General features: G+C 43.1%; 1 protein-coding gene across 11 annotated transcripts in view; it reads right to left on the reverse strand.

The window, feature by feature from the left end:
- Positions 1-13494, reverse strand: part of GRIP1 (glutamate receptor interacting protein 1) — a 749322-nt gene that overhangs the window by 14397 nt on the left and 721431 nt on the right. For 8 of the 11 annotated variants that reach the window (XM_066258209.1, XM_066258211.1, XM_066258212.1 and 5 more), the window contains 4 exons: positions 9867-10023; positions 8322-8433; positions 8161-8205; positions 3492-3725 (listed from right to left, as the gene is read on the reverse strand). In XM_066258209.1, the coding sequence (XP_066114306.1) occupies positions 3492-3725; positions 8161-8205; positions 8322-8433; positions 9867-10023 (548 nt within the window). The remainder of the gene's footprint in view (positions 1-3491; positions 3726-8160; positions 8206-8321; positions 8434-9866; positions 10024-13494) is intronic. The other 3 variants (XM_066258217.1, XM_066258216.1, XM_066258208.1) reach the window with 1 other exon arrangement.

The raw sequence follows: 13494 nt of genomic DNA on the forward strand, positions 1-13494 counted from the left end.
CATCCATTTAAAACTGTCCACCCAAGGGGCTCAAGGGACTCATTCCATGTGGCAGACTGGGCACTCCGTCTTGGGGTATTCTTGAACTTGAGAAAGGGGTGTTTTTCTAAAACCTAGCCCTTTCCCCACACTGCCCCACAAAAGAGTACCTTTTCTGAATTGTACGAAGGCTTGGTACAGGCTAGTGTGCCCCCAGTGGAAGGATCACTCAAGTCTGTCAACAAGTCACTGTGCTTTTTTATGGTGTCAGGTCGTGGTCCAGAGTTCAAAAGACACCTCCATGCAAGGGTCTCTGCTCTGAGCAAATGATTTCTCTAATGACCAGTTCTCCTCTCAGGCACTTCACAATCAAAGAGCATGTTGAACAACAAGCACATGGACAGCCGATGAGAGTAATTGGATTCACTTAAAAAGGAAAAGATACCCGAGGTGTGAGCAAAAACCACTCCCAGAATTCCACACTGTGAGGTCACAGTTCCTTCTGCTGCATTTCCACTTAACTAGATCACTTCAGGTATCACGAAATGTCCAGGACACCATCTACTTTGGGGGGGTCTTATTTTGTTTGGGATCAGATCCAAAGAGAAGGGAAGCTCTGTGGACAATGCACGAAAGTAAAGGGACAGAGAAGCGCTCATATGTGAGGTCCAACCACGTCTGTGACGGAGGCGCCCCAGTTCACACACGGGCACACAGAGTTCCAAGCCACCCCACGCCATGTCACTCATTGTACTGGGAAGTGAATGATGCCTTTTGAAAAAAAATTTTTTAACAGGATCTATTTTCAGCACAGTCCCTTTTAACATCTCAGCTATAACAACTGGCACATCCAATTCACTATCATTACCTGTTACTGCATCTGGTGCAGGAGGGACGGGGAGAGAGGGCTTTTGTATTGCTGGGCTCTCAACAATTTTCCCTTGAGGAGACTACTTGACTCCAGAAACAAGAATGACTCTATTTTATACTTTCTATTCCCTATCCTGTAGATGGGGAGATTAAATATCTGCCAAGGAGGGCTATCGTGAGGGGTATAAATCGATAACATATAGCAGAGTAGGACTCCATACATGTTGGTGTCCTTTCCCCTTGATGTAGAAGGGGTGGGTTATTAGGCATGCTCTTCCTGCCTGGGCAGTAGAGGTGTTGAGAAGAGGGTAAGAAGTGATCCAAGAGGCCTGGGGGAGTTGGGAGGGTCCAGCCCTCTTCTTGGCACAGCAGAATTAGCACTGACTATGCAGCTTCTGCAACTGAAGATCCAAGTGAGTCCTCACAGCTTCTTAATTGTATTTGCCAATTTAGCATATTAAAACATGTGAGGGGGTGAAGGCTGGTGTTTACCAAATAGACTCATCAGTTCAGGAAAACTGGGTAAACAGCTTTATTTTTGGTATGGAACTAAACCTGGGTCACCACCCTAAAATGTCAGAAACACCTTTGTTTTTCTGTAAAGTTCTGTAATTCTTCATAATGCTCCAATTTAAGGCTCTCATCATGTTGGAATATTCTCATTCCCTTAATCTGTGTGTGTGTGGGGGGGGCAGAGAGAGTCACAGAGAGGGACAGATAGACAGGAAGGGAGAGAGATGAGAAACATCAATTCCTCGTTGCAGCTCCTTAGTTGTTCATTGATTGCTTTTCTCATATGTGCCTTGACCGGGGGGCTACAGCAGACTGAGTGACCCCTTGCTCGAGCCAGCAACCTTGGGCTTAAGCTGGTGAGCCTTGCTCAAACCAGATGAGCCCGTGCTCAAGCTGGCGACCTCGGGGTCTCGAACCTGGGTCCTCTGCATCCCAGTCCGATGCTCTATCCACTGTGCCACTGCCTGGTCAGGCTCCCTCAATCTTTGACATGCCTTTGCACATGCTTCTTTCTGTACCTGGAATGCCTTCCCATTCTCCAGCTTCCTGCAGAGTCAACACTTGCTTCAAGGAAGCCTTTTCTGTTCCTGTATAGCAGGTAGGTTCCACCCTCTGTCCCCCAGGATAACCTAGTTTTGCCTTTATCCTTGTACCTATCCCATTACTTTTCCATTGTTTCCCACACCGTCTCCCAGTAGACTCTGTGCTCCCTGGAAAGTCACAACACATCCTCTACGGGAATGGATGCACAGTATATGTAGTAAACAACCGACTGAATGAGTGGTGAGAGAATGAAACCAGAAGGGAATACCGAGTTCAGAACCCAACTTCCCACACTGTCCCTTCTTTCACCACCCTCTGTCAGCTGTAAAGGAAATAGCTAATTTAATAGGTGGTTAGGGAAATTGAAGTCTTCAGAGGAAAATAAAGGAGTAACTGGCCCATCATCTCCTTTTAATCTGACATTTATTTACTCTTCTATGTAAGACAAATAACTAATTTCTAGTTGATAAATCATTAACTCCAGAGAGAGTGATGGTAGGCATCCTTATGCATTAACAAAAATAAAGCGTTAGTCCTACAAAAGAAAACCAGAGACCCCTCTCTACCACTGCTATCCTTGGCCCTGGGTTCGCAAGGACTGTCACTTACACGTGCCTTGTTTAAACTCTGCCAGCAACTCAGATTCAGCTCTGTGTGCCATTGAGGGTTTTCTTTCACGATGTAAAATGAGGCAACTCATTTATCATAATAGAGATGGAAAATCACCAGGGCTTACCCTGTCCTGACCCAAGACATCTAAATTGTCTCAAGAACTTCACATCCCCTGAAAATGTAGCCATCCACTGGTGAGTGTGTGATTAAGGTTAAGCCTTCCCACCCTACACCTGAACCCCTGTTAGTGAAGCGATGAGTGTACACATTTAGGAACATCCTTCCCTCCCTCCCCATGCAGTTGGAATTGTAGACCAAGCATCCAAGCTCCATGTGACACTGGATCCTCAAACTTCTGCAAGAAGATTTTGGCCACACACACATTTTTTTTTTTATTAACTTATTGCTTGAAACCAATTACAGCCCTGGCCAGTGCCTCAGTAGATAGAATGTCGGCCTAGTGATGGCCCAGGTTCAATTCCTAGTCAAGGCACACAGGAGAAGCGACCATCGGCTTCTCCCCACCTCCCTCTCCCCCATTCTCTCCTTTTCCCCCTCCCACAGCCAATGGCTTGATTGGTTCAAGCATTGCCCTGGGTGACAAGGATAGCTTCATTGGAGTGCATAGGCCTCAGGTGCTAAAAACAGCTTGGTACTTGAGCATTGGCCCCTTATAAGCTTGCTTGGTGGATCCTGGTTGGGGCACATGGGGAAGTCTGCCTCACTATCTCCCTTCATCTCACATAAAAAGAAAAGAAAAGAAAAGAAAGCCAATTAACTCTGTTTTAAAGAATAATGTCTCAAAAGTTATATTGGGAGAACAATCAAAGTCTCTGATGATCTACCTTTGTTTGAGCTTTGGCTTCCTTTCTGGGCTGAGCCCCAAAGTCCTTGTCATGCTTGCATTAGGCACACAGGCTATGCACAACGGCTACTAAATGTGTCCCTAAGGAAAGAGAAGAAAGCTTCCTGACCTTGTGCAGCTCCACAGGAGTTGGGGACATGATCTCCTTTATTTCGTGTTTCATTTTTCTCAGGGGGACGGACTTCCTGCCCACCTCTGAGGGAAGGGTGTTGCTTCGAGTTGTTTGGCTATAGTGTGGCCGTGAGCTGCTCCGTTCCTGGAAGCTGGCCTGTCGCCCCAGCTGATTGCGAGGTGTTGGAACCTCATGATTCAAACTCATAGTGCTCCCCGACATGATTGTTGCCTGTGGCATCGACAATTTTCAGAAACAATTAAGCCATGGACAAAGAAAAGGGTTTGGTTGCACAACATTAAGCACATTTCTGCTTCTGCCCAGTCAAAATACAGTCTCTTCAGGGCATAACCAAAGGCTGGAGAATGGATAGACTCATCAAAGTCTGAAAGTCTGGAAAAATGCTTTGCAAGTGCCATTTATAATGCACATCTCGAATCCAATTTAAGTACTTAAGCAGTCGAGTTTATTTAACCAAATACCACCCCTGGCATTCTGAGGCAAATTAAAAAGCTTTAATATTTGCTTACTATAAACTACATTTTAAGCATTAACTTTCTACTGACTGGGCTCTAAAGATGGGATTCATGAGATAACCTTCAATATATCTTCCAGAAATGAACTAAGAACTTCTCAATAGAGACCAGGCTGCCTCTACTTGTAATGCTGCCTCCAGCCCCACCTGGAGAAAGCAATGGGTAGAAATGGAGCTTCTGATACAAAGACAGGAGCTTCTACCAAAAGCTCCTTCTCTATTGTCTTTCCTTTGGTCACGTGGCCCTGGCCCAGAGGACTGCAGACCAGCTAGGTTTCCACAGTAACTGGTGAAGGCCAGAGTTTCTTAGAAATGAGCTTTATGTAAAACACTTAGTGAATAATCATTTATTATGCAGCTTGGATTCAGCCCTTTGCACAAACGTTGTGAGACTGGGATTGGATTTTACCAGTGAATTGAGAAGTTTGTTCAGTTTCAAATATGTTCTCTACAGACCACACAAGGGACAGAAAGATTAGAAGATGAGATCCCCTAAATGACTGAGTCTCAGAGGGGACATGAAAAGCATTTGAAGTCAGTATCATGTTTGGGATGCCCATGTCACATGGTTAGAGGACACCACAAGTCTGAAAGCATGGCTGTATTCCTCAGTATGATGTCACAGCTAAACTAACACTGGGAACCTGCCAGAAATAGTGGGAACAGAAAACAAGTTTCATGTGCTGTGCTACTAGCAACAACGTGATGTCATGGTTTACGGTAATACTTTTGCTAAAAGTAACAAGTGTAATTCGTTGAGTCCTTTGAACATATTCACCCATTTAAGGCTCAGAACAATTTTATGAAATAAGCATTGTCATTCCTCCTAATTTACATGTGAGGAAACTGATGCACAAAGGGGCTGACGTACCCAAGGTCATATAGGCAGTAAATGAGCCAAGGGCACTATCTAAAATCACAGATCAGGAAGAGACACTCCAAAGTGGGTAGTTCCCATTTGTTATCTCAGGTATTATAATCACAAATTCATCTGGTGTCCTGCTATAAATACACCACAAACAAGATCTTTGAACAACAGCCAAGTTTTAGTGCACTTGTACACAACTCGACATCTCTGTTGAAAAAGAAATAAGACAAGTAAACTTACTAATATCCTAACTAGATCAGTTTTGTAAATAATAAATTGAAAAGGTAAATTGTGGAAGAAAACAAACCCTTTCTGGTCATTGAACATTAACCCGTGCTAAGTACCGTTTATATATGTGTGTGCATGTAGAATATTACTTAATACTATGATAGCTCTCTATGGTAGGCATTATAATTATTATACCTCCCATTTCAGTTAAGGCAGGGGAGGCCTGGATAACTTAAACAACCTGCCTGAAAGCCTGGATTGCAACTTGAGCAATCTGACTCCAAAACCCTTATTCTTGACTACCAGGCTGTATTTCAGCCGGATATTAGGTCGAAACATATAAAACTGACTTTTTTAGTGGGTTAAAATCCTAACATTTAAAACAGTAGGAATTATCAATATTTTGGTTTATTTTAGATACATTCCTTTCTACAAATAAAACCTTTCAATGACCAGCTTTGTTGGTATCGTGGGATATCCTTTTGTTTTATGGCACTTAACTCACATGTGTCATTTCTTTATCTACTGTCATTGACAGCACCCAGTGACTGCTTTCTTGTTGTGGTGACCATCTATCTATTGTTTTTTCCTACATAGACTAGTTATTATTTTTAATGTTCATTTTTCATGGGACCAGAAGGAAACATGTTGGAAGTAAAATACTTAATCACTACAACTGCAAGACAACGATGTGCTTTGATAAGCCTTAGTCACTGCAGAAGTTACATACTGATCTCTAAAGGGTTCTGATGGAGCCAATGACATATTATCAAAAGGTCTTCAGTTACAGTGTTCCATGGATGGTTTGATTGCTTTGTTTAAAATGAACTTCAGTTGAACTAGTGACATCTATGAAGCAATGTAAAAATTAAAACACAAATACAGAAATCATAATAAAAAAAGTTCAACAAACATTTTAAGTTATCTAGGATTTTGGGGGGCTCCAAGAGTTATCAATTGCCTGTTTTTATTTTGCACAATTCATAATTTATAATTATAATTTCCTTTTTAAATTACCAGGGAGATAATTGATATATATATACAAACAACTAACAAGAGATACATTCAAGAGTTCTCTATCTGGCATTTAAACCTTCTTCCTATATTAAACAAAAAAGTTAGTTTTCATTAATCAAACAAATGGTAAAAAATACTAATTCACTGCTATTGAACATTAAATGTCACATCAGCATTAGCTCATATAAAGCCCCATATTTTAAAGAAAGGGATATATCTGATAAGACATGTTAAGTAACTTGTCCAAAGTCTTAGTTCAAATTTTTCTCTTTTGTTAAAACTATACATTTTTCAGTGCTTAAGGTGAACTTAAATTATTGCTAACAATGGGGAAAATGACTAGTATAATTTTCATTTTCATTTCAATTGTCATTTTCACCTTAGTTAATCTTCTATATTTGTTATAGTTATACGTTAACTTTTAATACTTGATGTAAATTTACATGCAGGAGCCTAGCTTAAATAATTTTTTTTTTTGCATAGTGAGAGTTTGCAATCAAGGGATCAAAATTCATTTAAACTAATACATGAATGTGTTTTGTGATAAAAGTATAAATAAGACTCTAATTTATGGTTTGCCAATCATTCTTCTTAGTTGAGGTCTTTAATTTCTCTTTGGCTGATAAACTCAACCCATTTCCTTTCTGGATTCCTAACTTCAAGGGCCACCCCTGCCTGAAGCTATGTTATTTACAAGCCGTTGCAACATAATATTTATGTGGATGGATGTTGTATTTATTAGATCACTCCAATTTCTGGGTGAAAAACACAACCTCTTATTGTGTTTTACATCATCTGCATTTTACCTGATATAGAAGAAGCTATTAGAAGAATAGTTGCTTCTTTGAAAGAGTATCAAACTATGAAATGAAAAAGTCTTGGGAGCCAAAACATGCTTTCAAAAGCAGGCGTATGTTCAAGAACTGTGAACTACGCTTATTATTCAGTCTGGGACCCTTTGGCTCATTCTACCTATAGGAAGTGGTACAAGTTTAAATAAGCTAGCTGATACTTAAGCATTCCACACTCTTTGAAAGTTGCATCAAAAAGCAATCAGTTGCCACCATTGTAATTTATTCAAGTTTCATAGGATTATCCATCTCCAGGTCCTTTAACCATGCTCTGAAGCTGAAATTCATGCCAGGTAATACTGTGATGTTTTTAAATTCAAATTAATAGCTTTTTTTCATAATTCTTTTTGCAGATTCACAAACGTCAGAATCACACAAACTATTCACACATGCAACTGAGAAGCAAAATAATATAAAGATGAGTAATCATTTTAGAATTGCAAGAGTTCCACCCAGTTATGCCATTCACATTCCTTATGGAGACTTGGGGACCTCATATGACATGAAAATAAAAATGAGACTTTTGCCACTTCATTTTTTACAGCTTAGAAAAATTTAAAAGAACATAAAAGGAAATAGTCCAGGGTTTCCCAGACCAAAGTGTGAAGACTGTCAGCAAATTCATGGCTTTGATTGAAGAACTCAGCAGGAGTTCAGCTATTACACCCAACTCACAGAGACTCCTCAAGTTCACACTAAGTTAATACGGAATCAGGATTTGCAATTAACAGCAATAAGTCCTGGATAGCATTTTGGCCGCTTAACCCGCAGACTGGCCACTTGCACCAACTGCATTATCATCTATTTTAAAGGGCAAAAAACAATATAAAATAAAATTTCCTCTTATGTTCCTCTTCACAATCAAATTAAGTTCTGTACCAGGTACAAATGAAAACATGCCAAAGAAACCTTTCTAAAGCAACTAAGGGCGTGAGATGCGCCACGGCCGGGAGACTTGGCTGACTCCCCAGCGGGTCGGTGGCAAACAGTCAAGGTTAGCAGGGAGCAATGGCAGAAGCCACAAGTCAGTCAGCTCGGGGAGGAGGGGTGGAAATGGGGAAATAAATACTTTTAACTGCATTGTATCAAATCAAATTGCTGTCCGGAAGGCAAGGGGGCAGGGGAGGCAGCTTCACAAGCAAAAATATAAACATAAAGGGTAGCTACCAAGAGAGTCATGTTTCTCAAAGACACACGCCTGTCAGCTTTCTCCTGTGGAAAGGGGTTAAAGCTTTTAAATGAACTGGTGTGATCAATGCAAATGCAAAAAGGACCAAAAAGAACATGAATGTAGAAACAATCAAAGTCAGGGGCAGGACCGAGGCTACCTCAAGCTCTCTCAGAATCCCCGACTGGCCGCAGGTCTCCAGGTCCTCCAGCGCTTGGGACCAGAAGTTTTCCTCCTGCTCGGCCTCGGTGCTGTCAGGAGCCCCTGTAAAACTGGCATCAGAAAACACCACAGTCCTGGTTAAGAAGATGCTAGACGTAATTTTTTATTTTTTCTGTATCCAGAATTAATCTCCATCTCTCATACACACAAAAAAATAGAGATTAGTTTTGGATATGGCTTTTTTTCAATGGTGTCCTCCAAATAGGGCCAGCCGTGAAGTAGGGGTGATTTAAGAAATGCGAAGTGTGTAGAAGAATGAGGGGGGAACACTGTCTTGCCCACGAATTTCAGGGCACTGTGGCCACTGCCGCATGAGCTGCGTTTACGTGGAGTTTGTGTGGAAATATCTCTCAGTTACTAGAGCTATAGGGAAAGAGAAATCAAGCTTTTCTCTAAGAGGGAAAAATATGTTTTCCCCACCCCATGATAGACATAGGTATAGATCAGTTAAGTGCTGTCATTTTATAATGAATTTCCTGAAAATATTTTGGTAAGGAACAAAATGCTAAAATATATCTCTTAGTGCAGGGGTCCCCAAACTACGGCCTGTGGGCCACATGTGGCCCCCTGAGGTCATTTATCCGGCCCCCGCTACACTTCCAGAAGGGGCATCTCTTTCATTGGTGGTCAGTGAAAAGCGCAGCGTTGCTCACGTACAACTTCCGATGATGCAGTACGCACGAGTCACGGCTCCGAAAGTGTGTCATATCACTTGTTATGGTTAGCAGTGACAAATATGGAACCGGACATTGACCATCTCATTAGCCAAAAGCAGGCCCATAGTTCCCATTGAAATACTGGTCAGTTTGTTGATTTAAATTTACTTGTTCTTTATTTTAAATATTGTATTTGTTCCTGTTTTGTTTTTTTACTTTAAAATAAGATATGTGCAGTGTGCATAGGGATTCGTTCATAGTTATTTTTATAGTCTGGCCCTCCAATGGTCTGAGGGACAGTGAACTGGCCCCCTGTGTAAAAAGTTTGGGGACCCCTGTCTTAGTGTAAAATATGGCACCCTAGATGTATCTTTTTTATTTTTTCATGTAGGTTAATGTGAAACTACTTTTTATGCACTCATTGGTTGATTCTTGTATGTGCCCTGACCAGGGATCGAACACGCAACCTTGGTACACTGGGACAATGCTCTACCAATTGAGCTTCCTGGCCAGGGCTTTAGTCTACCTTTTAAATGAAAGGAGGGGGAACTAGTCACAGAGTGAGGACATGGTTTTTAGACTTTCTCCACGTGCTACTGTTGTTTTCTTTAGGGGACATTTAGCTCTGGCCCTGTTGTGTGGTGGTGTCCAGGCCCCCACTGGGCAGGCACAAGCTTCAGAATCCTGCTATGAAACCGGCATGGATGAAGATAGCAGCTTCAGGAAGCCCATGCTAAGACTATGTGCCACTGGACACAAAGAAGTTCAGATCTGGCCCCTAAAACACGAAGCAGCTGGGACAGGGCAACAGTTGATGGAAACCTTACCAGCTGACTGTGGACTGGTCCCAGTCTTCATTACTCAGCCCCACATCTGGGTACGTCTGGCTGCGAGCCTTCGTGACCGGGGACAAGCTGCCTCTCGGTTTCGAAGTCCTCCAGTCATAGGTGTTGAAGTTGTATCCTGAGGCCTGAAAGCCAGTACCTGGAACAAAAAAACAAGGCATTTTATTCTGTCTCTGAGAACCTCAAGAGGGGTCTGTTTACTAACTTGTCTTTTTCTGTGGTAACCGTTAGTTTGTGCAAGGGGGTTGACTTTAATGGAATTTGGGATCATAAAAGGCCATCAAGATAATACTGAAGTCATGAATTCAAACATATCTACACATATTATCATAAATGATTTTCACAACATCCCTTAGTTAAGCCCTTTAGACCCATGCAGGAGGGGCCCCTCCGCTAGGCCTGTGCTTTATTAATATGGCTTCTGCCCTACTCTGTCTGGGCAGGAGATCTGCTGGGCCAGGAGGATGTGCCCAACAGATTTATATCTAACCCTTTTTAGAGCTATTTTCAGAGAATCAGATCCTGAATTTCCTGCTTAGACAGCCCTGTGTTCACCTTCAAGCTGAGTGAGGGCTCTTACTCAAGTGGGACCTTCTGAGAGTGGAGTTCCAGGCCCAAGAACTGCCCACGAAGCTGCTGGTGCATGGGTGTGCACAGAGCTTGGATATGTGGGCTGTGGCCACAAATATTAGGGATGCGTCTGAGGATTACTTAATCAATGAGAAATGGCATTGTTAGCAAGTAGAAGGGGTGGGTAACAACAACAACAACAATAACAATAGGAAACACACAGTGGGTACTTATCCTTTAAAAAAATTTTTTTTAAATTCATTTTACAGAGGGGAGAGAGTGAAAGAGAGAGAGAGAAAGAGAAGGAGAAAGAGAGAGAGAAGGTGGAGGAATAGGAAGCATCAACTTCCATATGTGCCTTGGCCAGGCAAGCCCAGCAGTTTGAACTGCAGCTCGATGCTTTATCTACTGCGCCATCACAAGTCAGGCATAGCGGGTATTTATTCTGTACCCAGAACCCCACTGAGTGCTTTCTTTGTATGGACTTATGTATTCTTCATAACTTTCTTTGAAAGTAAGTACTATTTTTTTTGCATTTTACAGATAAGGGCACTAAAGACTCAGAAGAGTGGCCCTAGCACCTCAGGCTATTTGCACACTTCCCTGTGGATTCCAGCCATTAATTTAGGAGAGTCCATTTCCAGATCCTCAAGCTCTTCCACAGGCTCGGGAGGCATCCCGGCATCCCGGCATCCGGGCATCCCGACCTGGCTGAGAAAGTGCTGGGGGTCTGCAGTCTGCCAGTTCTCCCCTCTCACTTCCTCTTCCACAACTGTTTTTCACCTCTTCTCAAATGAATGACTTTCTGATCCATCTCAAACCTCTAAAGGAGGTTGGCCCTGGGGTATACAGACTCCCAGGTGTCAAATCAAGAGACAATTGGGGAAAGGCTCCTCCTGAGGGAAGGTGTTTGTGTAGCAGTGCTTTATTTCAACCAGGTACCGACCCAGGGCCAGGCTCTGGCCCCTCTCATCCATCCACCTCTCTGCCTCTCAGAGTAGAATTCAGAAGCAGCGGGAGGTGGACGCTTTATTATGTTTGTATGAATAGCAAAATGAAGACTGACTTCCTCTCTGACAGGGAGAGCAGTCTGGTTAGCACCGCAGGTGAGACAGTGAGGGATGTTTTTGGCCATCAGCTTAGATAATGATTGTTGTTTATGATTTAGAGCGACATCCCTGGCGCTGTATTTTGACAAAAATATATTTAAGGCATATTTACAACAAACTGGAAATTCTAGTCTTTGCAAATATTTAAATGTTAGGGGAAACCCCTTTAAATGACAACTGTGCACGCGATGGGACATGCAGTTTTCAAATTCTTCTGGAGGCGTGTGTGGGGGTGCAGGCCCTTGTTGTAGGTCTGAGTCTACAGCTTGTGTTGTAACCACCATACACAGCTGCATCCATACTTCTGATTGTGGCCCATTGTGTGTGTGTGTGTGTGTGTGTGTGTGCGTGCGCTGCTGGGATGCAATATAACATGTGTTTCTTACTGTGTTTAAAAACATTTAATCTAGCAAATAGGCTTTGGCTCCTGTTTCTATTAAATGACTAGATCACAAAGATGACCACCTCCAAAGCATCCCTACTTTGTCTTTCTCATTCATGTTCCCTCCACGTGTTGGATCCTATGGTGTTGTCCTTACTATTAGTTACAGCCCAGAGAGGGCAAGATGTTCAAAAAATAATGCTCTGATCCAAAGGATTTGGTCTCAGGAACACAGCAGCCGCCTGCTGGAACTGCATGAAGCCTCTGTTTGAGGATGCCCAGGGTTAGAGGTCCTGGGAGCAGAGGATGTTTTTACATTTCAACATCTCATTTTCTTTCCCAGGTCACTGCAGGTGTGTGGCTAGCCATTTGGAGAGAAATCCTGTGTGATGGACGTGCAGTTTTCTGTCAAAAGTGGTGAAATAAGGGACCACACATGCGTCCCTTCTGGAAGGACAGTGACAGGTGACCCCGTACTCTCCTGGCAACTCTAAGAGGCTCTCCAATTTCTCCTTCTGAACCGAACCGACCGACTCCCAGATACAAGAAGTCTCACTTTCTGTGATATAAAAAGAGTTAGGGGAAGCCTACTCCCCACTTTCCTCAACTGGCTTTACACCTGCTAAGACCCAAACGCTAAATGGGGGTGCCCTCCTGGGGGTGACCTTTGCTGGTAAGCATTAACCCACCTGACCATTCAGCTCCCTGTGGAAATGCAATTCCTCAAACTGGTCAGATTACCTTCCTTTTCCTTCCTACAGTTGTTTATAAGTGGTTCTCAGTGACTCGGGCAGCAGTGTGAGATGGGCTTGGGCAGGCGTGTGGCATCATGAAAAGGGGATAAAATTCAAATATCTTCAGGTCAGGCATACACTCAGAAGACCTGGGCCCGGCCCCACTATGCTGGCACAGGACTGAAGCAAAAAAAGTCCTGGGTTCAAATCCCAGCTTTGCCACTTCCTTACCCTGGAGCCTTGGTCGATTCACCTCAGAGACGATGGCACGTGCCTCACCAGGCTGATATGAGGATTAAGGAGAAGAATGTATACACAAATACTTATGAAAGTGCCTAGAACACAGTGAAGTTTTAGTGAACACAGATGTCCATTACTTTTATTATTTACTAAGTCATTCAACGTCTCAAGGTCTCCATGTCGCTATTATAAGGCAGGGCGTGTCAGCAGGGGAACAGCCTCAGCATGACTAATTCAGTACAGGTCCGAGCACCTCCGCTGGCAGGTGCTCATGTGGAGCTGACATGCGGACAGCCTCAAACACTGCACAGTCTGTATACATTTGGGAGTGAGAGAAGGATAAACAGTCATGGAAAGTAAGAGTTCCCATAGCACGGGAGGAATGTGATCCTTTAAGTCTGAACACTGACATGGAAGAGCAGATACCTGGAGGGGGGGAGAATGAGGGTCATGAAAGGTGCCACAGGAAGGTGACGTGTAAGCTTGGGGTTGGAGGACAAGCGGGCCTTCACTAGGACAGCCCTGGCTGAGACGGGATAAGCTTAGCAGGAGAGTCTGGAAAGGCACAGTGAGGG

Source organism: Saccopteryx bilineata, chromosome 2 (assembly GCF_036850765.1).
Source record: "Saccopteryx bilineata isolate mSacBil1 chromosome 2, mSacBil1_pri_phased_curated, whole genome shotgun sequence".
Classification (NCBI taxonomy): Eukaryota; Metazoa; Chordata; class Mammalia; order Chiroptera; family Emballonuridae; genus Saccopteryx; species Saccopteryx bilineata.